The sequence below is a fragment of the Pleurodeles waltl genome, chromosome 7 (genome assembly GCF_031143425.1).
Source record: "Pleurodeles waltl isolate 20211129_DDA chromosome 7, aPleWal1.hap1.20221129, whole genome shotgun sequence".
Lineage (NCBI taxonomy): Eukaryota > Metazoa > Chordata > Amphibia > Caudata > Salamandridae > Pleurodeles > Pleurodeles waltl.
This window is the reverse complement of record NC_090446.1, coordinates 1470035968-1470060349: the sequence shown is the minus strand read 5'-3', so window position 1 is coordinate 1470060349 and position 24382 is coordinate 1470035968. Positions and strand designations below refer to the sequence as shown.

The following is a 24382-nucleotide window of genomic DNA, read 5'->3' as shown; positions in this document are numbered from 1 at the left end:
AGGTCAATGGGGCCTCTTGGAGGCTCAGGGGGCACAAACTCTCCTCCCCCTAAATAACAAATGCACCACCCTCCCGGGCCCTAGTCCATCCTGGGGTATTTTCATTTTTTAATGGTATAGAAGCCTACACATTTTGTTTTATTTTTACTGTGGATTTGGGGATCCACCACAAGTTTGTGGCAAAATGTGAGAAAAAGAAAATGTTGGGCTCCAGAACTAATCTCTGTGGGACCCTCCCATCAGGCCTAGAGGTGCACGGTATCCCTTATTTTTTTTCACATTTTTCCTAGGACTCGTTTATGTAGTGGTGGCAGTCAATCTACAAAATTGCATAAATCACACTTTCTGGACCAAGATCCATTGTTCTGCCAAATTTGCTGTAAACCTGTTGAGCCATTTGAGTTGTAGCTGTGCCTAAATTTTCTATGGAAATATTAATGAGGGAAACATGTTTTGGTATCCCCTTTTTTACCCCCGTCGCCGCTTGACAGATTACCCCAAAACACCCCAATTTGTTTTTTGGGAAAGTTTTGTGAAGATCCGTCAAACAACGCCAAAGTTGTTAGGAAAAGAAAAAGTACTTTTCCTATGGAAACATGATACTAACTATAACTATCCAGTGGCTACTTCTACTAGGTAATATGTGTATACACACACACACACACACATATATTACAGAGTGGCAGTAGAACATTTTATTCTATATAGGCTGATGATGCCAAATTTGTGTGATTAATTGTTAAGACAGTGCAAACACAAAAGGGGAATCCGGAAATATGTTTCTCCACCAATGCGTTTTCCATAGACTTTTTAAACAAATGGAGTGACAAAATGGCTGAACAGATGAACATAGAAATTGGCAGAACTATTTTTTAAAAACTTTTTGTCATCTGAACTGAACTTCTACAGTGGTAAGGGACAAAAACGTAGTGATATATTGGACTGCATTACCTTCACAGCATATTGTGGTACATGGCGATGATGAATATTATTGGTTAAAAATAAAAAGACAGCCATATTTTTTTAGACCCCTCTTTGGTCCCGATTCTGAGTTGGGGAGGCACTCTTCCACCTTTGAGTTTTCTGGAGTCAGACCATCACCTTCGCGGTTGACTGCCCAATCAGGAGTTCAGGAGTGACACCGCTTCAGGACCACAACCACTGCAGCCATTAAAGCTACCGCAGTGGCGGCAGCATCGGAGGCAGCCAATGGAGGGGGGCCACACCAACTGCCTCTGGGCTGATCAGGACCTGCCTAACCACTGACCTTCACCTGGGAGGGTCCCCGCTGGGGGAAGGTCTGCAGTAAAGCAGGGAAAGGGCTACAACAATGACCCTGAGTGATTTTGTCCTACCCAAATGGGAGCTCAGTAGATTCCTCCCCTATGCCAGCTGGTTGGGTGTGTGCACTTTGTCACTTGCTAGGAAACTCCTAATAGGTCAGACAGAGTGGTCGCCACGAAGGCGGCAGCCACCATGTCTGGAGTTTGGTGGACGGGCTTTTCGATTCACCAAACTCAAAATGAGGGCCATAGTGTTTTGAATATTAGCAATGACGAATCGTTTTTGGCTCCTGATGGATTCCGTAGAGCTATGACGTCATTCAGGGATGGCTCTAGAGCGGTGCATCGAGTTCCATTGCACTGGGTGCTGACTTCGGGCGTGGGCATCAATTTTACAGGTATATTATGGTTTTAAAAGCACCTGCTGCAGCATTCCTTGTCTGCAGCAATTTTAAGGCAACGATAAATATGTCAAGATAACTCTGGTGATTAATGTTCTGCCTGGAGAGAAATCGGAGTTTTCTCTAGTGGGAGTTTTACAGTAGTGCAAAGAGTTAATATGCCTGCTGTAAAGAACATGCACCAGGCAGATCACAAAGTGCATTCAATGCGAATAGGTCAGTAGTTTGCTACATTTTGTCAGTGAGGTCCTTTTGTTACTTGCAGTCTAAAAGTTAAAATCCTAATATAGAACAGTAAGCTATTAAGGATCATCAAAGAAATGCATGCACACTGCAAGGTATAGATGAGAGCGTTGAGCGTTGACATTTTTTTTTCTCCAGTCTTTCATTATCCAAATGTTGCAAAAAGGGTTAATTTCGGTAGAAATCAATTATTATTAAAGAAAACCCCCCAATCATGGTGTTATATTTTAATTTTTGTGCTTCTCCAGACCAAGCACTCTTATACCCTTATTTACACACATATGATTGATTGTCTCTGTGTAATGTGTGTGCAATGTAAAGTAGTCTGACGCCCTACACTGTTTTGTGTGGCGTGGTCAAACCAATTTAGAGCATCTAAAAGAGAGTGGTTATGGAGACTTGAGGGGCACTGTTAAAGGGTGGTAGTGAGGGAATCCTTGGTTGAAGCGATCATTGTAGGACACCAAAAAACATTGTCACATGGGGCGCCACCAGTGCTAAGGCCAGCCCTGACGTCAGTGTTAGAGCAGAATGCAATGAAGGCTGATTTGGAATGTTGCGTTTGCAGTTACACACAGAAGAATAAAGACGTGTAATACTGAGCTTGTGAATGATGTAGTCATTGTCGGGTACCTACTTTGAGAGGCTGAGAGATTTTAGGTTTTTAAGAGATGCACATTGTTGCTATGAGTGACTGAGGGATTTTAGGATTTCAAGTGGAACACAATGTCTTCTGAGTGTTTTTGGGGAGAGTTGAACGAAGCTTTGAACATCCACAAATGACAATGCCTTGAAACTGAGCATTTGTGTGTGTGTGAGGAGAGATGGGTGGAATGGCATTGGTTTCCATGGCGTTGTCAATGTGTTGTGTAACTTTAAAAGTTATGAATTGTGGGGAGTTAAATTGATTCTAAAAATATCTACCATAAAGAACAAAATACAGTGAATCATAAACAGTTATGTTTGTTACACAGTTTCTTACGAATTTTCACATCACAAATTTGTCTACGCTTTTGTTCTTTAACTAATTCAAGAAATCACAGTCAATTCATGATGACACCCAACCTGGGCTTCCCTGAACACTTCTGCTGCTTTATTAAGGACCAAAGGATCAATAAGAATCTAACAAGGCTTTTAAGAGACTGTGTTATTTTTGACCAATTGTTGTCTAATATGGTGGAACACAGCCATGACAGAAGCAGGTAGCACACTGGAATGAGGGTTCATCCAAATGCATAACAGACAGAAGATGCCTATGTGCCCCAAGCTGTACGTAACACCTTCAGTCATGCATAGATTTTTTTTTTGTAGCAGCACTTTGCATATGGGAATTTTAGGTCTGTGCATACAATGCTAAAATACAGCCACAACTTCCAAAATTCAAAGTTCAGCTAGTTAAAATGTCAGTACTCTATGAAAAAGTCAAACCACAACAGGGATGGATGGAAGAATAGAAGGTTAGAAAACCTTGGGGGTTATTCTAACTTTGGAGGAGGTGTTAATCCGTCCCAAAAGTGACGGAAAAGTGACAGATTTACCACCAGCCGTATTACGAGTCCATTATATCCTATGGAACTCGTAATACGGCTGGTGGTATATCCGTCACTTTACCGTCACTTTTGGGACGGATTAACACTCCTCCAAAGTTAGAATAACCCCCCTTATATTTTAACACTATAGTGATGACAAATTGACACAGTTTTGCTGCTCTACTGGTGTTTCATCGTCCGAACAAAATAGTGTTTCTTATGTAACAGTTCCATGGGCTCCATTACCAGTAGCGGTATATCCATTGGAAGCCAGAGTGTGGGGGATAGAGCTCTGGGCAACTGCATCCTTCCTGGTGTCTCCAGACCCAGAATTATTGCAATCTCCAAACTGATAACACCAAGCTTAAAGAAATTGAACCTAAACTTGATTGGGAATCTACCGGGGGCAGGGCAGGTGCTGCACCCAGCCTCCATCCACCCAACTATTTCAGCAGGGGAGGAATAAAAGAAGCACCCACAACTAAAATGAAAAAATTGAATCTCCCGCATCCTCCATGGCCTCACACAGCCCAAAAAAAAATCCCTAATGACATTTATCACCTGCTTGAAGCGTTAAATGCAGACTTTGGCAAGTTATTTCAGAATGGTAATTGCAGATTTGGACCGATTCCCAGAAGTGTATTAGGAAATAACTTGTAATGGGTTGTGTGAAATATAAGAATCATGTCAAAATCAGGAAATGCACTGCCTGACTCTTTGCATCGCTTTCCCAACCAATGAGATGTAGCAAGAGAAGCACAGGAGACGGACACTGAGTTGCAACAAATTTAATTACAACACATCAGGACATCAGAAAAGAACACCCCTATTGCATCATAGAGGACAACACACGGTGACCTAATACCAACTCCAAACACCCCAGGTCGGCAAGTCTTTAATGATGAAAAAAAGTGGATGGAGAGGCCCAAGTAGCCTCCCTGCAAATGTTCACAACAGAAGCGCCCTGTAGCCACCGTAGCAGCCATACCCCGAGTAGAACGTCCCTGGATCCCCAGAGGAGGCACAACCCATTTAAAAGAATAAGCCAGCAAAACCATAGAGCGGACCCAACGACTCAAAGAAGCAGTGGACGGTTTCTCCCTCTTCCGAGCCGGACCAAAATTTACAAACAATGAATCCCCTTTCGGAAAGGGGCAACCACCCTCATGTATCCCAACAATGCCCTATGCACATCCAAAAAATGCAACCGAACCTCCTCAGCCGAGGAAGGGTCGGGACAAAAAGCAGGCAGAATAACCTCCTGCCGAGCATGGAAAGTGGAATTCACCTTGGGAACAAAAAAGGGAACAGGCACAAGAACAACCCTATCTGGAAAAATCTTACAAAAAGGAAAAGTGCAGGCCAAAGCACCCAACTCCCCCAAACACCAGCCGAAGTGATGGCCACCAAAAAAAAAGGTTTTCAGCATCAGATGACGCAAATCAAAGGACTCCAGAGGCTTAAAAGTAGGACCAGCCAAGACCTCCAACATTAACAAAAGATCCCAAGCAGGAAAGGAACGTACCGGATGAGGAAACAAGTTAAGAAAGCCTTGAAAAAATCTAGGCATCAAATGACCCTCATCAAAAAGATTACACCACAGACCCCGAAAAGCCTGAATAGCTGCCCACTGCACCCACTGAGAATCCACAGGCAAACCCAACCGCACCCCATCTTGCAAAAACTGCATCTCCTCAAACAGAGAAGCCACTGTAGGATCCACCAGGTGATGCAAACACCAGGCAGAAAACACTTTCCACTGATGATCATAGGATAGTAACGTGGAACCACCCCGGAAAGCCAGCAAAGTCGAAGTCAAAGGGACCAGAACCCTCAACCCCGTCAACCCCCACCGTTCCACCTCCAAGCCATCAAGTGCAACCGCCAGAATGACCCCAGAGCGAGGCAAGAAAACACCAGAGGAGAGGGACAGAGGGGGAGAGCCCACATCTGACCAGATGCCATCAACGGAAGCAACAGAAACCAATTCGCCTGCGGCCAATGAGGAGCGATCAAGAGAACCCTTGGCCTCAGAAGACGCACCCTCACCAGTAAAGAAAGGAGCAACTGTAAGGGGGAATGCATACAGAAGACGCCGAGGCCGAGGGCACGACATCCCATCCACCGCCCAAGCCTGAAGGCAACAAAACCGGGAGCAAAAGCGCTGCACCTTCGCATTCTCCAGGGAGGCAAACAAATCTATCACCGGAAGACACCACATGCGAACCAGATGATGGAACAGAGACAACCGGAGGGAACAAAAATTGGGAGGAAGGAATGACCCGGCTCAACTGATCCGCCCGAACATTGACCACCCCTTGAATGTACATGGCCCTAAGAGACAGAACCCACTCCTGAGCTCAAACAAAAATGTCCCTCGCAATCCGAAATAGAGACCAAGATCTGGTCCCACCCTGTCTGTTCACTTAAGACTTGGCGACCAAGTTGTCCGACCATAGAAGAACATCCATGCCCCTCAGGGACACCTGAAAATGCACCAGAGCCAGAAGAACCGCCTTCAACTCCCTCCAAATTGAGGATCGGACCGACTCCCGAAGAGACCAAAACCCCTGGATCTGATCTGACCCCAGCCATGCGCCCCATCCGGAGAGACTAGCATCAGTCGTCACTATAACAGGCCTCGAAGGAGCCAAAGGCACCCCCAACCGAAGATTCCAGCCACCAACCCAACTCCCTGCAAATGAATCCCGACACAGGAATCCTCGCCCGAAGAGAGCCTGGAGCCGGAGACCAACGGGAGAGAAACCAGTTCATCAGGCAAAGAAGATGAAACCGCGCCTAAAGCACTAGAAGAATCACACCAAATGACCCTGCAGACGCAACCACTGAAGAACAATGGGAGCTCTCAGCTCTCTGCGACAAGACCGTCAACACCTGTGATTGGAGCCTCAACAGCCGCTTCTCCTACACAGTCACCAATCCCAGTAGAGTCAGAAAGCGTGCCCCAATGAAAACCAGATCCTGGGAAGGAACCAAATCTGACTTCCCCCAGTTGACTAAAAACCTGTGACTTTGCAGGACCAACAAAACCCTTTCCACATGAATCCCCAACAGAACCGTGCTGGGAACCTGAATCAGAATATTGTCTAAATACAGAGGGACAAAAACCCCTCGGAATAGAGAAGAGCCACCAGAGGAGCCAGCACCTTGGTGAAAATCCTGGGAGAGGACTTGAGGCCAAATGGAAGAACACAGAATTGAAAATGGTCCCGGCCTACTGCAAAGTGGAGGAACCTCTGAGAGGACAGGGCCACTGGTACATGCAGGTAAGCATCCTGCAGGTCCAGAGACCCCAGGAAATCCCCCGGACTGATCAGTGGAAAAATTGTCTGAATGGACAGCATTCAGGAATGAACAGTCTTGATCCAGGTATTCACCCATTTGAGATTCAGCACTGGTTGAAAAAAAACCAACACCTTTGGGACCAGGAACAAGACAGAATAAGCACCCTGACCCCTTTCCCCCACAGGAACGTGGGAGACGGCCCCTTTCAACAGCAAGTCCCGGACATCATCCAGCAATGCTGCTCTCTTAGCACTGTCCGCAGGCAGGGGCGTTGGACAAACCCCCTTATCCAGAGGAACCAAGTGGAAGTCTATGGCGTAGCCATTTTCCACAATATCCAGCACCCAGCGATCGGCAACATCCTCCCGACAAACATGAAAAAAGTGCCTCAGTCGACCCCCAACCGGCCAATTTCCAGGCCCACAGTGATTGTCAAGGACCCTTCTTCAGGCCACCCCGAACAGAAGGACCAGATTTCTTAGGAGAAAAACGGGGCTGAAAATGGCGTTTCCTGGAAGAAAAGGACTTAGAATCAAATTTGGAAGAAGAACAAGAAAGCTTCCGACAACCTTTGCCAGACGAGGAACGACCTTTGTAAGGTAAGGAGTGCTTTCTCTCCTTAAAAGCTTTGGAAATCATGGAAGGCAACTGATTCCCATAAACAAAGTGTGACCTTCAAAAGGAAGCCGTGGGAGAGCAGCCTTCTTCCCCAGATCTGCTTTCCACAACCGCAACCAGAGAGACCTACAGGCCCCAATCAATGCCCCAGAAGCCAGAGCCGAAGTGCGGACCACATCAGAAGTCATGTCAGCCAGGAACCTGGCCTGTTGCTCCATAACCGCCAGCAGCTCTGAACATTCAGAGCCCTCCTGCACAGCTATTGCAAGTTTATCAAAGTCCTGCACCAAAGATTGGGCAGAATACTTAGAGGAAATACCAGCCCTGAGGGCCAGATTCTCCGCAGCAAAGGCCCTCTTCAGACCCGAATCCACCTTCCTGTCAGTGGCATCAGCAGGAACACAGTCCTCCGGATTGACCGCAGTCCTGCCAATCAAAGTAGCTAAAATGGAATCCAGCTTAACCGAAGGAGGTAACACCTCCTCCCCCTCCAGAAAGTACAACTTCTTAAGAAAATGAGGAACCTGAGATTTGTCCACATCCTTCCACTCACAGAAAACCAAATCCTTAAACAGGCCCCGGAAAGGCATGGCAAACCGAGAAGGCGTAACATACTGCAGAAACAAGTGGGAATCAGCTACAGACGGCAGAAAAACAGGAAATCCCAAATTGTCCCGAACATGTGCCAGGACATCCCACATCTCCTCCCTGGAGACATACGTAGAAGGAGCGTCATCATCTGAGGAAGAGGACCCCCTCCGCCGCCCCCGAGGGACAGGAGGCAGAAAAACATCCAGGTTGGGGTGCCCCAGCCTGAAGGACCTTAGACACAGCCACCCCAATCATGTCCTGAACCTCCTCCCTAGACACAAGAGGAGCAGGAACCCCCAGGGTAACCTGGCGTCCACCCGCAACATCTTCCTCCTCCGAACAAGAAAAAGACACAATCCGGCGCTGTTTGGAATGACCCTGCACCGACATGCTCCAAGCAAAAATGCACACCAAAGAAGCCCCAATAGCAGCCAACTAAAATAGAGGAGAAAACCCCACCCTCACCACACAAGCAGCAAATTAAAATGTCGCACCAATTACACAAAAGCAAGAAAAACGCAGGCAGAACCGCCCACCCTACCGTGTCTGCAGGAAGAGGACACTACCGTAGAATCAGCCCAGCAAACATGAGGCGAAGCCCGGAAGTGCAGCCCCAGCCACTAGAGAGCCGCCCGACTCCGTCAGCTGACCTGGAAGCGGTTCCCCAAGGCAAATCAGCCGACCTCCAGGAAGACAATACTGCCGGAAACCCACCACGAGGAGCACCGCACCCGCCGAGAGTTAACATGAAGCTCCCTAGGCCCCGCAGTGGAGGAGAAAGAGAAGGTAAGTCTAGCGGGCTAGACAAAAAAGAACAGGAGGTGTTTGGGGTGGGAAGGACATTTTAAAGTGAGGGGTCTAGGGGAGGCAAGGAGCCTCATTGGTTGGGAAAGGAAGGCGAGGGAGGGATAGGAGGCAATGTACATTGTAAATCCTTGCTTTTATGGTCTTATTTCTTCTCATATGCTCCTCTTTCTTCGTGTCTTGCTACTGCCCATGGAGCACTGCCGTATTACTTGTAGGCTTTCTCCTTTCAGCACTTGTGTTTGTGCGCACAATTTTTTTTATTTGGGTTTCTGTTCCTGTTTCATGAAGGTTCCAATCCATTATATGCCATGGATAAAAGGCATGACATCACTTCATCACGCTCTTTTTCCGAATTTGCAAGAACATGAGACAGCCTTATCTGCACATTCCTATCTATTGTCCAGTAATTGGTTGGAGGAGGCACTCTGGCGTGGCTCTTGTGAGGAATGGTTTCCTGTAATGCTAAAGAAGAGCTGATGTTTTTCCCTCCTCCAGGAAGGATAAAAAAACATGCGCCCCTTTCCTTTCACAAATACTGGTCTCTCATCCTCCATTCCAATATACGGGCATTTTACTTTCTTAACTACAATCATTTAGACCACGACAAAAACTTCAGAGGCTGCAACAGTGATATAATCACTTTTGAAAAGCACACCCTCAGGTAGTCTTGGCTTTACCGACTCTCAGAAACATGGGCGGCTTCTTTGCAATGACAAATGAGTGTTGCCCCACTGGCACAATAGTAAAACAATATTTTACTATTGTTTTATTTTTCAGCTGCTGGCTCAGTCAGTGTGTGCTGGGGGGCTGGGCCTTGGAAGAGGGGAGGAGCGTTGCCCCACTGGATAGGCCAGCAACAAAAAAAATATATATATATTTTACTATTGTTTTATTTTTCAGCTGCTGGCTCAGCCAGTGTGTGCAGGGTGGGTGGGGCTCGGCCTTTGGAGGGGGGAGGAGGAGGAGTGGAGTGAGTTCACTAAGCGAGCATGTCAGTTTTACCAGCCGTCTTAGGCCGGCCAAACTGACATGCACATTTAGGTTTCTCCAACACGGCTGTGTTGCACAGCTGGATTGGAGAAACTGCCCACACTCCAGTGCACTATCTGAGCAGCAGACCAAGCCGCTCACACCAATCCTGATGCTGCTCTCAAGCTAGTTATAGCATGAGTGCAGCACCAGGATTCCATGGGGAGCCTGTGCTGGTGCTGCCCCCAGGGACTGCTGGGACACCAACACCATCGGAAGAGGAGTGTGAGGTTGCCGGCGGTGGCAGGAACAGGTATGTTTTTTTTTTAATTATTATTTTATTTTCCCTGTTCCCAACCTCCCTCTCCCCTTGAGATTTGCAGTGGGCGCCGCTGCCCAGAAGATAAAACATCCTGTAGTAACAGTGGCCATTTGAGCTCAACATATACAAACCCCTGCTCCACTGAAATGTGAATGTTTCGGAAAGCAATCTTTTTAAAGGTCGGATTGTTTGATAACTCGTTTTGTAAAAGTGAATTCTTCAGGCAGTCTTCATGCCAGGCCCATAAAGTTTAACAACCAGTCAGTCACCATAAAAATAAAATTGTAAACTTTGTTTGTGTTGAACTTGAATGGCTGTTGTTACTTCTTCAAGGATGTTTTATCTTCTAAAGTCAGCAGGGTTTTTTTAGGTCGGTCGGAAAAGCCAAGATAACCGGAGGGTGTCATTTTTAAAAGTGATTATATCCCTGTCGAAGCCTCAGGAGTCTTTGGCATGTTCCAGGAGATTGTAGCTAAGGAAGTAAAGCCATGCTCTTTATGCGGCATTTTGAAGAGCAATGTAAAAAAGCCAACAATTACCCTGTTGTAACTCACTGTGTTACATTTCAACAGAAGATTGATTTTATATGTTACAAATGTATTACCATCCCTGTATTCTAGTCCAAGGTAGACACTTCCCATTTCATAAAATTGTATTTAGAACACTTGTCCTGCTTTTTAAAGCCAACAAATAGGTGTTTGTTAAATGTTTTTATTGCTTATTGTTTTCTAAAAGGAGAAGAATTTTCAATCAAGGCAAAGCCCAGGGTAAGTTTTTCTATAGTGTGCGGAAAGAAAGGTAGAATTATAGCGCTATGTGGTTCGCTCCAGCAACAAGCGTTGTACAAAGACAAGGTATTACTAATAAGGTACAATTCCAGAACTAACAATTCCAATCCAACCCACATAGCTCCACTCCACACCACATACATCCACTCTACCCCAAACCAAAACACATGGGCAAAAAACAGTGTCATTTAAACGCCATTGGCTCTAACTCTCATGAATGTGAGATGGATTGAATTCCAAATGCTTGTTATATTTTCCTCTTCGACTGAATACTGTTTGCTCCCCTGCCTTCCAGGTGCTAGTTCCGTCCTAATACTGCTTGGTTACAGTGTAATGTCAAAACTAAATAATAGATAAAAAAGAACAAATGAAGAGAGGAAGAAATAGGCAAAGTTGCACATGGGGAAATGAATGAGAGCAAAGTGTAGTTCTAATGATAGCCACAGTGATTGTGAGAGAAACAATGTGTTGTTATTTTGAGAGGAGAAAGAGAAGAGTGGGAGAGTGGATAGAAGGAAACAGTAAAAGGGAAGCATTACAATCGTTAATGAGGTTTCCTCAGTGGGGGATCCTGTTGAAGAAAGATGATGAGGAAGATGCCATTTGAATGTGGATCACAAATGTGTGAGAGGTGCGGTGGGTCCTCTAAGATAACTCGCTTGTGGTGACATTACAGGTCCCTGATTCAATCCACAAGGTACCTCCTTTTCAGTCCACTCAGTAGAAGTTGTTGTTCCTGGTTGTTAACCTTTACAGATATTGACAACAATGTTCCCTCTGATTATTTTCCATTCTGTGTGGCAAAAGGATGGTTGTCAGTGCCCTTTTCTCACTTTGTGCCCAGCAGTTTGTTTAGGCAGGCCACTACGTAAGAATACAGTCTTCCATTTCTATATGATTAATGCGAGGGAAAGGTCAGGCCACTTCTTTTGTTTTACATAATATTGTACTAAATTGTAAAGCATATTTCCCAAGTATTTCAGCGAAAAAGCCAAATATTTCAAATATTCTTCTGATGAGAACCTCAGTGAATCATTCAAACTCTTCAGAATTCTCAAGGCATCATTCCCATGCTGTCGGGAAATACTTGTACAGGGCCACGTGTTTGTCCGAAGCACTGTACAATATGTTTGTGGGACATTAGAAATTACAACTGGGCTTCTTGCCCCACCCACTTCCCCACACTTTTTGCCCTTTTTAGAACAACTAGATGCTGATTTTGAACTAGGATAGTGCACCGAGGCCCATTAAATAGACCTCAGTGCAGTGCTCTTTCCATAAAACAAAGTATGTCTGACTGTTTTACAAATGGCACAGGACTTTAGCACCCCTGTAAGTCCCTAGTAAATGGTATCCCTGGTACCAAGGGTCCATAAAGGCTGCAGCATAACTTATGCCAACATAAGGGACCCACACACAAACTGCAATCAAAGGCTGCATGTCAGGGTGCAAACCCTGAGTGAAAACATGACATGGAACACACATTGTGTGCAAAGTCACTGTACTGCATTATATGTAAGTCATCCCTACGGCAGGCATCAAGAGCCCTAAGGCAGGGTGCATTAAAATACGTGGGAGGACATATCTGCATGGTGTCCCTGTGATGTCTAGTTCTATTGCTTGATATTGCAAGTGACTGGGCAGCCATCCTAAAACATGCACTGGACACTGGTCAGAATGAGTGACCCAGCTCCAAATGGCTGCTTGGAAACTAGTTTTGTTTGGTATCAAACACCTCATTTTAATCAATCCTACTAGTCTTCTGGAAGCACTGTGTGATCTCTGGAGGCGGGGCAGGAGCCCTTTAAAACTTGTTCGCGCTCCCGCCGTCGCGGGAAGCGCTGTGTGATCTCTGGAGGCGGGGCAGGAGCCCTTTAAAACTTGTTCGCGCTCCCGCCGTCGCGGGAAGCGCTGTGTGATCTCTGGAGGCGGGGCAGGAGCCCTTTAAAACTTGTTCGCGCTCCCACCGTCACGGGACGCGCGCGGGCGGCGCCCGGGCGAAGCCCGGGCCAAGGGCGGGCCCGTCCTGCGCCCGTCAGCGGCTGACAGAGGCTGGGCTGGGCCACCCCCCTAACATCTATCTCCCAAGAAGGCCATATTGTACTCAGTCCCTTTTGCTAGTTCCTACTCTGTCTCCCCAGTCAGCTGCTCCATTTAATCTGACACCTTATCATTTAACCCTGCACCTACACTAACACCAGATGGGCAAAAGGAAAGCAATAGAGGCAGGGGCCGGGGCAGTACTAAAAGCCAAGCGAAAAAGGCATAAGCATGCTGCTAGCAATTGCGTTATGGATAGAATCGACTCTCTCCTGGGCGAATGCAACGGAATACTAACTAGCCCCCAGGGAAACATTTCTATTGCAACTGGGGAGGGGCCCACTTCAACTAGCAGGAAGGAAGGTTCCATGAAAATCGCTGAGATTTTCATGAAACGTGGGCAACAAGTTACTGACACTACAGGGGCGGGTGAAAGTAGGAACGTTATCACCCATGCGGCCCCCTCCCTAGCAGAAGACCTACCACTTGCCATCAACGATTCCATCCAGCTCAGTAACCGCTTCAATCCCCTAACCAACCTCCCTGAATCACGCGACGACATCAACCCAGACACCCTGGCAGATGGGCCAGCAGCAACCAACACGCACTCTCCTCATGTAACCCCACAGCATATCGAATACATACAAGCTCTAAGGAAGGAAGTCACAGAACTCAAGCATATGGTTAACTCATTACTTGCAATAGTAAAACAGCTAACCCACGCAAATAACACGACCACCAGTAACCTTGCCCAAAATCCAATCCTATCAGGCATCACAACAAACTCGCCCAACTCCTCTGCTTCTAGCCACGCTGGCCCTCACCCTACCAAAGAAAAGACCATGAACTCCCACCAGTCTCCCCTCTTCCACAATTTAGGCATAGGAAATTCACTAGACATCTATCATAATACCCTCAAACCCATGAGCAACACCGCCTCAAAATAATACGCAACCTGCCACTGACCAGTCCCATTTAGGTAATATAGTTCTAATGGTTAACGTTGCCAAGTTAACCACATTGGCGCGCAAGGAAGGGGTAGACTCTATCAAAAACAAGGCAATCCACTGGATTCGCCATGTTAGAGGCTGCCGATCCATAATACGTGAGGACCTAATTACCGTAGTACGACGGCCAGACCCGGGAACTCACTTTGATATCCTAAAACTGACACTCAAGAACAGGACCATGGCGAACAATCTGGTGGCCCTAGACGCAAGAACAAGCCCACCTGCACACTCACGCATCCAGTTTAAACAGCCCAGGTCACCCACGCTCCACGAGGAACGCCCGAGTTACCACCCGGCAGAAAACCTATCCCCTCTTGGTAAACATGATTGACTCACAGCCCCACCTAAAATCTATGCAGGCAAACCTTGCAACCTTCCAACATCCATCACCCCCAGATCCTCCTTTTACCCCACCACTGTCTGTCCATGTATTCACCCCCCTACCCATGATACCGCGACCATTTCCGGCTCACTGAGCAATCATGACAACGATGCTCCACCCATCTTGCAGGCACATTGCCCACCAAACCTAGAGCTGCTGTCTAGGCCCGCAAGCATCTCCTTGATCAGGACCAGGCCTGTTCCAACAGAGGAACATCACCAACCACCACAAACCTCACGGGCAAACATTGGCATCAACCCATCCCTGCTCCCCCAGCCACATCTGCCAAACCAACCCCTGACAGCCAACCTCAAAAACCCCGGGCATTTAGGTAGGACAACTCAGTCACAATCTGGGGTACGACTTGTCTCATGGAACGTGGCAGGTCTGAAATCTATTCTTCCCCTTCCATCCTTCTCCTCATTTATTGACGAACATGACATATGTCTCCTACAGGAAACATGGTCACTCGACCCACTCTTCCGAACAGGCTACTCAAATTTCCACATCCCCGCTGTGGCCAGCACGAGAGGCAGGCCCTCAGGGGGTCTGACCATCTGGATCAAAACATCACTTAGCTGCCATATATCACAGCTACCTACCGCCTCTCCCGACCTGTTAGGCCTTCGTCTATCCTTTGGGCCTGACTCTGTGGTGAACATCTTTAATATCTACGCTCGAGGGGTCAGGGGGGGTCAAGTCTCCAAAACCCTCTGCGCCCTCGTAGCCCTCTTACAAAATTATCCCCGCCATCATAAAACCATTGTGGCTGGGGACTTCAACGTCACATTCGAACCCCTTGACTGGGACGATCTCAGGTCCACCCGCGAGGAAGATCAAGTCTGGTCCATCCCCGCCCTGTCCATTGCACCCATCAAAAGGTGGACGTTGGTTGCGATTCAGGTAAAATCATTGACCATGGAGTTTGGACTCAGGGCGCTAAATGGCAGAACTAATTCAGACACCAACGGTAGTCACACATACAACAAAACGAACCACACCAGCAGAATCGATTATTGCCTATTCGATATAAGATTATGGCCTCTAGTCATCGATATGACAATCATCGAAAGGACCGAAAGTGATCACAACCCCCTTTCTGTCCACACATTAGCCCTAGGTAACCTCCCAGCCACGTCTAACCCCGCAGCAGTAGCACCCGAGGGTATTAACCTGGCCAACAACAAAAGACACCTAAAATGGGTCAATATTGTGGCCCGGCCCGCACTCATCAATGCTGCCACCAACACCCTAAAATCCACACTAAGGGACCTAGAGGCAGGTTCTGCAACACCCCACCAGGAAATTAGCTCAATCCACACCTCCTGCTTTAGGGATATCGCAACCCACTTCTCAGCACCCCCAGCCCACGACGACAAACGACCCAAAGCCAGGCACCGCTGGTTCAACAAAACGTGCCGGTCCCTAAACAAGCGCCTAGTTCAAGCCATTAAATCCAAGGACCCCATCGCCATCCGCGTAGCTAGGAAGTCCTATAAATCTGCAATATGCATAGCCAAGCGTGATCAAGATAGCAAATGGTGGACATCACTCAGCGACGCTGTGCGCGAGAGAAATTATAGTCTGTTCTGGTCCCTGGCAGCGCGAGGCCCAGAAACCAGTGGTTTGGACATCACAACCAATATTGCCCCAAGAGACTGGATAGCCCACTTTAGTAGTCTGTACTCCCCTGATCATGATAGCCCCACCTCTGTTTGTACGGGCCCCCTCCTATTTCACTCGTTAGCACCAACCACCGCAACACCCCTGTTGTTCTCCCAAAGTGATATAACTTACTCTCTAAGCACTCTAAAACGCGGCAGGGCCCCTGGTTCAGACTGCGTCCCAGCAGACCTATTCTCAACAGACCTAGCATCCTGGTCAAGATATCTCACCATTCTAGCTAACGTAATAGCATCTGGGGCGCCAATTCCCGACTCTTGGAAAGCGGCCATTGTTATTCCAATCTTTAAAAAGGGCGACAGATCTCTTCCCTGTAACTATAGACCCATTAGTCTAATTGACTGTGTCCAAAAAGTCTTCTGCCACTGCCTCCTAGGGAAGATAGAAGAATGGATAATTGACCATGATATCCTTAGCCCCCTCCAAGCCGGTTTCCGAAAGAAGATTTCCACCACTGATCAAGCCCTCAGATTCCTATTATTATATTGGAAAACAGTGTTCATCGGTAAAGGCAGCCTTTATGTAGCTTTCGTGGATCTCAAATCTGCTTTTGACCTAGTACCTCGCAACAAACTGTGGGTCACTCTCTCTCGGATGGGAATCCCGGAACACATCCTTGCCATTTTGATACGACTCCACGAGGACAACTACGCACAAGTCAGGTGGGGCAACAAGGGCCAACTTACCGATAGAATCCACGTCTCTAGGGGTGTGCGGCAAGGTTGCGTACTTGCCCTGACCCTCTTTTCCCTGTACATCAACGAAATTGTCCCCTCCCTCCTCAGACTGCAGGCTGACGCACCTTCACTTGGCACACAAAAAATCCCAGTCTTACTCTTTGCCGATGACACTCTCTTGATATCTAAGACCCCTAGTGGTCTAAGGAAACTCCTTGCGTGCTTCGAGCATTTCTGTTCATCCCAGGGACTCGAAATCAACGCAACGAAAACCAAACTAATGACCCTTAATCCCCACAGATCTTTCAAAGGGAAATTTACTCTAGAGGGCTCCTCACTCGAGAAGGTGGGCATTTTCAGCTACCTGGGCATAACACTCACTGACAACATGTCCTGGAAGCCACACATAGGAAAACAAGCCCTTAAATTAAGACAAACAACTGGGGCTCTACTAAAAAACTTCCACCTCTCACACACAAAACCAATTCGCCCAGCATTACAATTATACGAAGCCCAGGCAGTTTCCTCAGCGCTCTACGGGGCTGAACTTTGGGGTTATACCAAAACCCAAGACCTAACCACCGCTGAAAACAACTTCTTAAGAAACCTTGTGTCCCTTCCGCTAAGCACCCCACTGTTCCCTCTTTTCAAGGACCTCGGCATCAAACGCATTGGTCACAAAGCCCGCCTGCGACCTCTGCTGTACTGGCGGCGTCTCTGGACCACTCCGGAACTTGTCATCTTCACCGAAGCTCTACAGGTCATCCTAAAAGCCGACCACCTGCACAGAATCCCCTGGCTACGATCCATCAAGGATTTACTCCACTCTATCGGGCTCGATGATCTCTGGAACTCACCAGCCACGTCAGTCTTTCCCTCGAAAAGCGAACTAAAGAAACTTTACTGGCAAAGGGCCAACAACGAAGACACTCGGGCTGCACTCCACACTACATTATCTTGTGACTTTGCCAACCTAAAAGAGTCATGCAAGTACGAAACTTTTTGGGACCTAATCACGGCCCCAAGGGAAAGGAAACTGTACTTCCAGCTCCGCATTGGAACACTCCCATTAAGACTTTTCACCAGCAGCTGGTCACACAACGAATCCACCGCATGCCCTGCTTGCAAAGCCCCCGTGGAGAATCTCCCTCACCTCCTTTTTGCATGCCCCGCGTATACTGCCCCCCGTAGGAAATGGCTGGCCCCGGCATGCAGACTACTGGGAGCACGCTGCTCTGCGCTAGCTCTGCGAATCCTTAGATCAGACACCAGGCCAACGCTAGTGATCGCTATCGCCAAATTCCTCGGAGCTAGTTGGCTTATTAGAGGGAAAACTCTCCTGGACAAAGACTCCAAATAAGACTGTCCCAACATCCTGCAGAGTGCATTTCACTTCATTTCATTTTTTCTAATTTCATTCCATTTTATTCTATCTCATTTTTATTCCATTTTAATTTTTATTTATATTTCATTCCCTTTTATCACCATATTTACCTGCAATTTTATTTTATCATGTGCATTTATTTGTATTTATTACTGCTCGCGTTTTTTTGGCTCTTGTAGCCGCAATAAAGCTTCTTTGAATTGAATTGAGTGACCCAGCTCCAAATGGCTGCTTGGAAACTAGTTTTGTTTGGTATCAAACACCTCATTTTAATCAATCCTACTAGTCTTCTTGTGTGCTGGCTGACTGGTTTCGACCAGCCTGCCACCGCAGATAAGTTTCTGACCCCCTGGAGGTGACAGCCTCTGCTCTCCGAACTCAGAAACATTGTCTGCTCTGGCAGGAGGTGTTACCACCTTCCCACACAGGATGGCTAGTAAATCTGCATACCAGGGACTTCAAAGTCCCTGCCTCCTTTGGTATGTGACCCCACCCCAGAGGCTGCTATAAATTATAGGTGTCATTCATAAATGCCTGGCCTATGAGTTACTCTGCAACAGAATACCTATTACGTACTATGCCCTTCAATTCATGTTCGCTTTCTCGTTCCTCCTTTCTCCTTTCTTGTGTCTCCCACTATTTTTCTGTTCCTTCTTTCCATTTCACCATGGCCCAATTAACCTATACCTCCATCCTCACACTAGCTGTCTACCTCCAGACTTCACCTTACCAATTTTGCTCTCATTTTTTCCTACTGAATAAATTCTTGGCCTCATTGTGTCATGCTCTCTCTCCCTCATGTTTGCTCACTCGTGTCCTATGCCGGCCTCCACATATCGTCCATCACAGGCAGGACTAGGGAAGACCTGATCATTTTTAGTTGTTTTAACGTTGTATTTTTGTTACACAGATGCCCCCAAGAACACCACTGCTGCTGAAGAATATCATGGTAAAACCATTAAAGAAGGAGACACTGTGACTTTATGGTGTTTCAGTCAAGGAAATCCTATAGCAAACACCTATCGCTGGTTCGAGGGTCCACACAAGACGCCCATTCTGGGCTATGCAGCGACGTTCACCGTGAAGAACATCAGCTGGGACGGCGGACCCTACGTCTGCACCGCAGAGAATGACCTGGGGACGGGAGAGTCGCCACTGCTGCATCTAAACATTCAACGTGAGTTACACAAACACTAAACTCAACAATGCAAGAGCGGTCTGTTTGCATGTTTTTAGGTACAGAAAAAGCCAAAAGCCTGCTCAAATCATGAGTCTTAGGGCCATATGTACGAACACTTTTTCCCATAGACATAGAATGGGTAAAAACCTTTGCTACATCTGGCCCTTAATGTATGAAACTTCCACAGATTGTATTGAGTTTAGGTTACACCAGTGCTTATTTTGTAAATGAAAACGTGCTGGTGCTCAAAGCTTTCCTCTTAAACCCGCGGCTGCTGCAATGAAATGTGCGAGCACAGAATACTGAGGCAGCGTAATCCTGAAGCCATCTCGGGGCTTTTTAATCAATTTACAGCCACTCCCTGCCCCTTCAGTTCACTCTTGCAGCTTTCTACTTTCTCCCATTGTGACGCTTTTTCGTTTTTCTCTTCCTCCATCTGTCCCATAGGTGTCTTTTGCTCGAAATAAATGCTTGAGGCAGAAAAATAAATGCCGGACCTAAAAAAAAAGTGCTGTGCTCTGCACCGGAAACAGCAAGCACAAATTAAGCCCTGGGTTACACCTTCGAGCTTTGGAATCTGAGAGTCTTTATTTTTTTATTACCATATCTTTTAGCCCCACATACTGTTTCCAATGTTTTCATGCGAATCCCAGTGACTGCTCTGCTTCCATGCTGACACAATTGAAAAAAAAAATAAAGCTCCCATTTTTGCAGTTTTTTAAAACATTGATGTGGTTATACTTACAATACTGTGACTGGACTTGCATAACTTGAGACCTGGGATTCAATGAGTTCTCCCTTTGAGCTGACTGAGCCTCTGACTGCACAGCACCTAAACAGATATTTGGAACACCCCTGTAGGCCCCAAGTGAACATCCGTGCCATACTCATACATAAATGGAAGCTCACACGATCACAGGATAAATGTTATTTTGGGGGTCTTTGAACTAGAAATGGAGGTGAGCTTGAACCACGCGATAAACTGGCTGTTGACTAATGTTTCTTACCTTGGATGCTGCACGTTTCTGAAGTAAAAGGGCCCCAACAAATATCCCTTTCCATTTGTGCGTATTAGATATTCAAATTGTTCTGAACATTACTAAGTCCATGAGTTTTCGTTTCATTTTTAAATAGCAGCCTCGTTGTTCTGTTTGATTTTCATTGTTTCTTATCTTGAAATATGTTTTCATTAATTAATTTTGAAAGCTTTTTTTAAAAAGGTATGCGGAGGAATACTTATATATATAAATAATATATGTTTTTAAATGTGTTTTATCATTTCTGCTAGAAATTGGGCTGTTGGTTTACTGAGGTGTGATGTCCGGTCAAGCAATAGCCACAATCCCTTGCAGGGTGAACCACAAAAAGTCACTAAATTAACTTGTTTTTAATCCTGGGTTGCCTGGCAGAAAAGGCAGTCAGTCTTAATTTAGGGGCAATGAGCAAATCATTTTTGAAGTACACAAACAATAATAAAGTGAAAACACAACAAAGTAAAAATCCCAAAACACTTTAGACAAATACGGCAAATTCTAATAAATTATTTGACATCAACATGTCAAAAATCCAACTAATAGAACAGAGTTGTGAATTTTTAAATATTTTAAGCAAAAATAGTGCATAAAAGCATAAATCACCAACCAGGGATAAATAGTCATGCTGGACCAGAAGTCAAAAGTTCAGGCTGACCACAACTGAGCACCGGTCAGACACAGACACTACATCCGTCCTGCTGAAGTTTACCTTTGCAAAAGCCCTGTTCGCATTGGAGAGAGTTGAGGGGAGAAGGGAGGGTGTTGCTGGAGGCTGTTGGCATAGCGAGATGTGCCGGCAGGCATTGTGGGTGGGAGTTGCTGTAGCTTTGCATTGGCGGTCCCCCGCTAGCGATCCATACTGCAGTGTGAAGAGTCGGGCTGATGCAGCATTGCGCTGAATTGCTGTGCGAGCAGTGAGATCTTAGTGTGAATGAGCCTGTTTGTGGTTGTGAAGAGCCCAAAAGTTTGATTTCAGTATGCTGAGCCACAACAAGGGTCCAGGAGCTAAAGGGAACCACTTGGAGGTAAGGAACTCACGGCAGCTGGGTCCAGGGGTTGGTGTAGGATATTGGGAAGCCTTATATGTCCCTGAGGCTCAGATTAGGAGGCCAGCAGACTAGACCTTTGATTCACCCTGGTTTTAAGATGAATTTGCAGGTTCAGTCCTTCTTCTCCCCCTATTATGTGATCTCTTGGAGAAATTCACAAACTCTAACTGTCAGTTACACCAAGTCATGTGATCAAAGACAGGCTACAGGCACAAAAGGCCTAAGGACATTTTTAAAAGTATGATAAAGTCCTGGCTTTACCATTAAATAGGGCTTTTCAACACAATTCCAAAGACACCAAACATGACATAGACATTTGTCCCCAATTGCAAATTACAGGTTATTCAATGGAATAAGGCATCCCCAATGTTTTCCTATGGGAGGGGTAGGCCTCACAGTAGTGAAAATGAATTTAAATGATTTCACTACCAAGGCATGTAAAATGTAAGAGTGCATGGCGAACCGTTTAATTACACAGCACCCTGCCTTATGTAATAAAAGGGGAGTTTAAGGCTTGGCAAGAAGGTTCAAATGCAAAGTCAGTATGGCAGTTTAAAGCTGCATTCAGGCTACAGTGGCAAGCCTAGGGCATGTTTTAAGGTGCTACTTGAGTGGGTGGCACAATCAGTGCTGCAGGCCCAATGTTAGCATTTAATTTACAGGCCGGGGTATATGGTAAACAACTCTACAAGTGATGAATAAGTACTCTAAATATGCAAAACAAGTGTAAGCCAATCTTACCATGTTTTAGGGCGAAACCACAAGCACATTAGCAATGGTTAGCTGTGGTAAAGTGCACAGAGTCCTAAGGCAAACAAAAAATAATTTAGCAAAAAGTGGAGGGAAAAGGGTAAAACGTTTGGGGGTGACCCTACAGAGAGGGCCAGGGCCAACTGTTTGTTTATACGTAACTCACAATAAATTTTCTCAAACCAGTGCACAGTCGAGGAGAGGCAAATTGAATATCCATACTTGGACTCCACTGGAGGGTCTCTCTACCCATTGGAGCACAAATATGTCAATTTCAGTTCTGAAATATGTACAGTAAATGTTAAGGTATAAGGTTTAGTGATATCTTTAAGCACAATATTACTAAAAGTGGCAAGGCAAGCCAACAATAAACTAGACTGCATATGTAGAGTTTCAGATTTACTACATGAAAGACCCATTTATGGTCACATACTAATGGAAAACCATAAACAAATATGTTATAAATAGAATACATATTAATCTACATAAGTTTATTTTCATGCTCTCTGCCTCACACAATAAAAGTGGCCCAACAAGTCAAACAAAAAAACATATTTCTCATGCACCCCAGTACAACAAAATGAGATCTTGCCCTAGCAGTGACACACATATGCTGCTATTTGGAGTTTAGGGTTACTGGCCACTAGGTTACAAATAATAAACTCAATTTCTATTATAATAACAATGATTCCCTTTCATTCACTTTGGCCTTTATATGTAGCACAACCCTAAAAGTAGCAAGGAAGCCCAAGAATAAACCAGACAGCATATGTAAAGTTTCAGATTTACTACATGAACATGTGAAAGGCCCTTTTATTGTCACATACTAATGGAAACCTATAAACAAAGACATAACAAATAGAATACATCTTAATCTACACAAGTATTCTTTGCATGCTCTCTGGCTCACAAAATAAAACTGTGCCCAACAAGCCAAACATAAACCATCTTCCTTATATACTCCTGTTCAACAAAATGTAAAAGTAGTCAACTGTGAGCTACAAAACTATTATATGGAAGACATGATAATTGCCCCTACGAAAAATATAATAATCTTAATTTTTATAACAACAATGAATGGCTTTCATTTACTTTGTGCTTCATATGTAGCATAATCCTACTAAAAGTAGCAAGGATGCTCAAAAAATAAACTAGACAGCATACATAACGTTTTTGAATTACTACATGAACAACTAAAAGACACATTTATGGCCACATAATTATACAAAACTGTAAAGAAAATACATAACAAATACTATAGATAAAAGGAAAGAAATCACAATAAATCTGATTGCCATTCTGTAGTCATATTTAGTTTCCCCAAAGGTAGGATATTACCTCCCTAATAACTTTCCACCCATTTGACAAATCACCACAAATATTTCCAGACCTATAACATTTTTCTATATTTTGAGATGATGTACATTTTTGTGGTGATTTGTTAATGGGGTGCAAAGATCAAAGGGGGGCCCAAAATCAATTTTTCCACCAATGTATTTTCCATAGACTATTGTATTAGACGTGGCGCGCACCTGAATGGATTCACTTGAAATTTGCAGGATTGTACATTATGGTGCAGAGATGATGTTTTTTGCACATTGCAGTTAAGTAGGGCAAGTATATTTTAAAGTTATAAGGTATTTAAACTTAGTGATATCTATTACCACAGTGCTTTTGTGGAATTTCACAAATGTTTGAGAAACTACTGCTGTAGGAAAATGGCCTTTGTTGTAGTTCCCCCCCCCCACACTTTTTGCCTGATATTGATGCTCACTTGACTGAGAGTGTGCTGGGACCCTGGTAACCAGGTTCTTTCACTAAAAATGTACCATTGTTTCCAAAATTGGCACACCCCGGCACACAGATAAGTCCCTTGTAAAAGGTACCAGTGGTACCAGGGGCCCTGTGACCAGGGAAGGTCCCAAAGGGCTGCAGCGTGTGTTGTGCCACCCTAAGAGACCCCTCACCTAACACATGTATACTGCCATTGCAGATTGTGAGTATTGGTGAGGAGAAAAAGACAAAGTCGACATGGCATCCCCCTCAGGGTGCCATGCACACAAAATACTGCCTGTGGCATAGGTATGTCACCCCTCTAGGAGGCCTTAAAGCCCTAAGGCAGGGTGCACTATACCACAGGTAAGGGCATAGCTGCATGACCGATATGTCCCTACAGTGTCTCAGTTCATTCCTAGACATTGTAAGTACAGTGTGGGCATATTAAGTATATGGTCTGGGAGTTTGTCAAAACGAACTCCACAGTTCCATAATGGCTACACTGAACACTGGGAAGTTTGGTATCAAACTTCTCAGAATAATAAACCCACACTGATGCC

At 45.6% G+C, this 24382-nt stretch overlaps 1 protein-coding gene across 1 annotated transcript in view; it reads left to right on the top strand.

The window, feature by feature from the left end:
* LOC138247080 (sialic acid-binding Ig-like lectin 13) overlaps positions 1-24382 on the top strand; it is a 329775-nt gene that overhangs the window by 217006 nt on the left and 88387 nt on the right. Inside the window, exon 6 of the mRNA XM_069201827.1 lies at positions 18944-19210. Within this exon, the coding sequence (XP_069057928.1) occupies positions 18944-19210 (267 nt within the window). The remainder of the gene's footprint in view (positions 1-18943; positions 19211-24382) is intronic.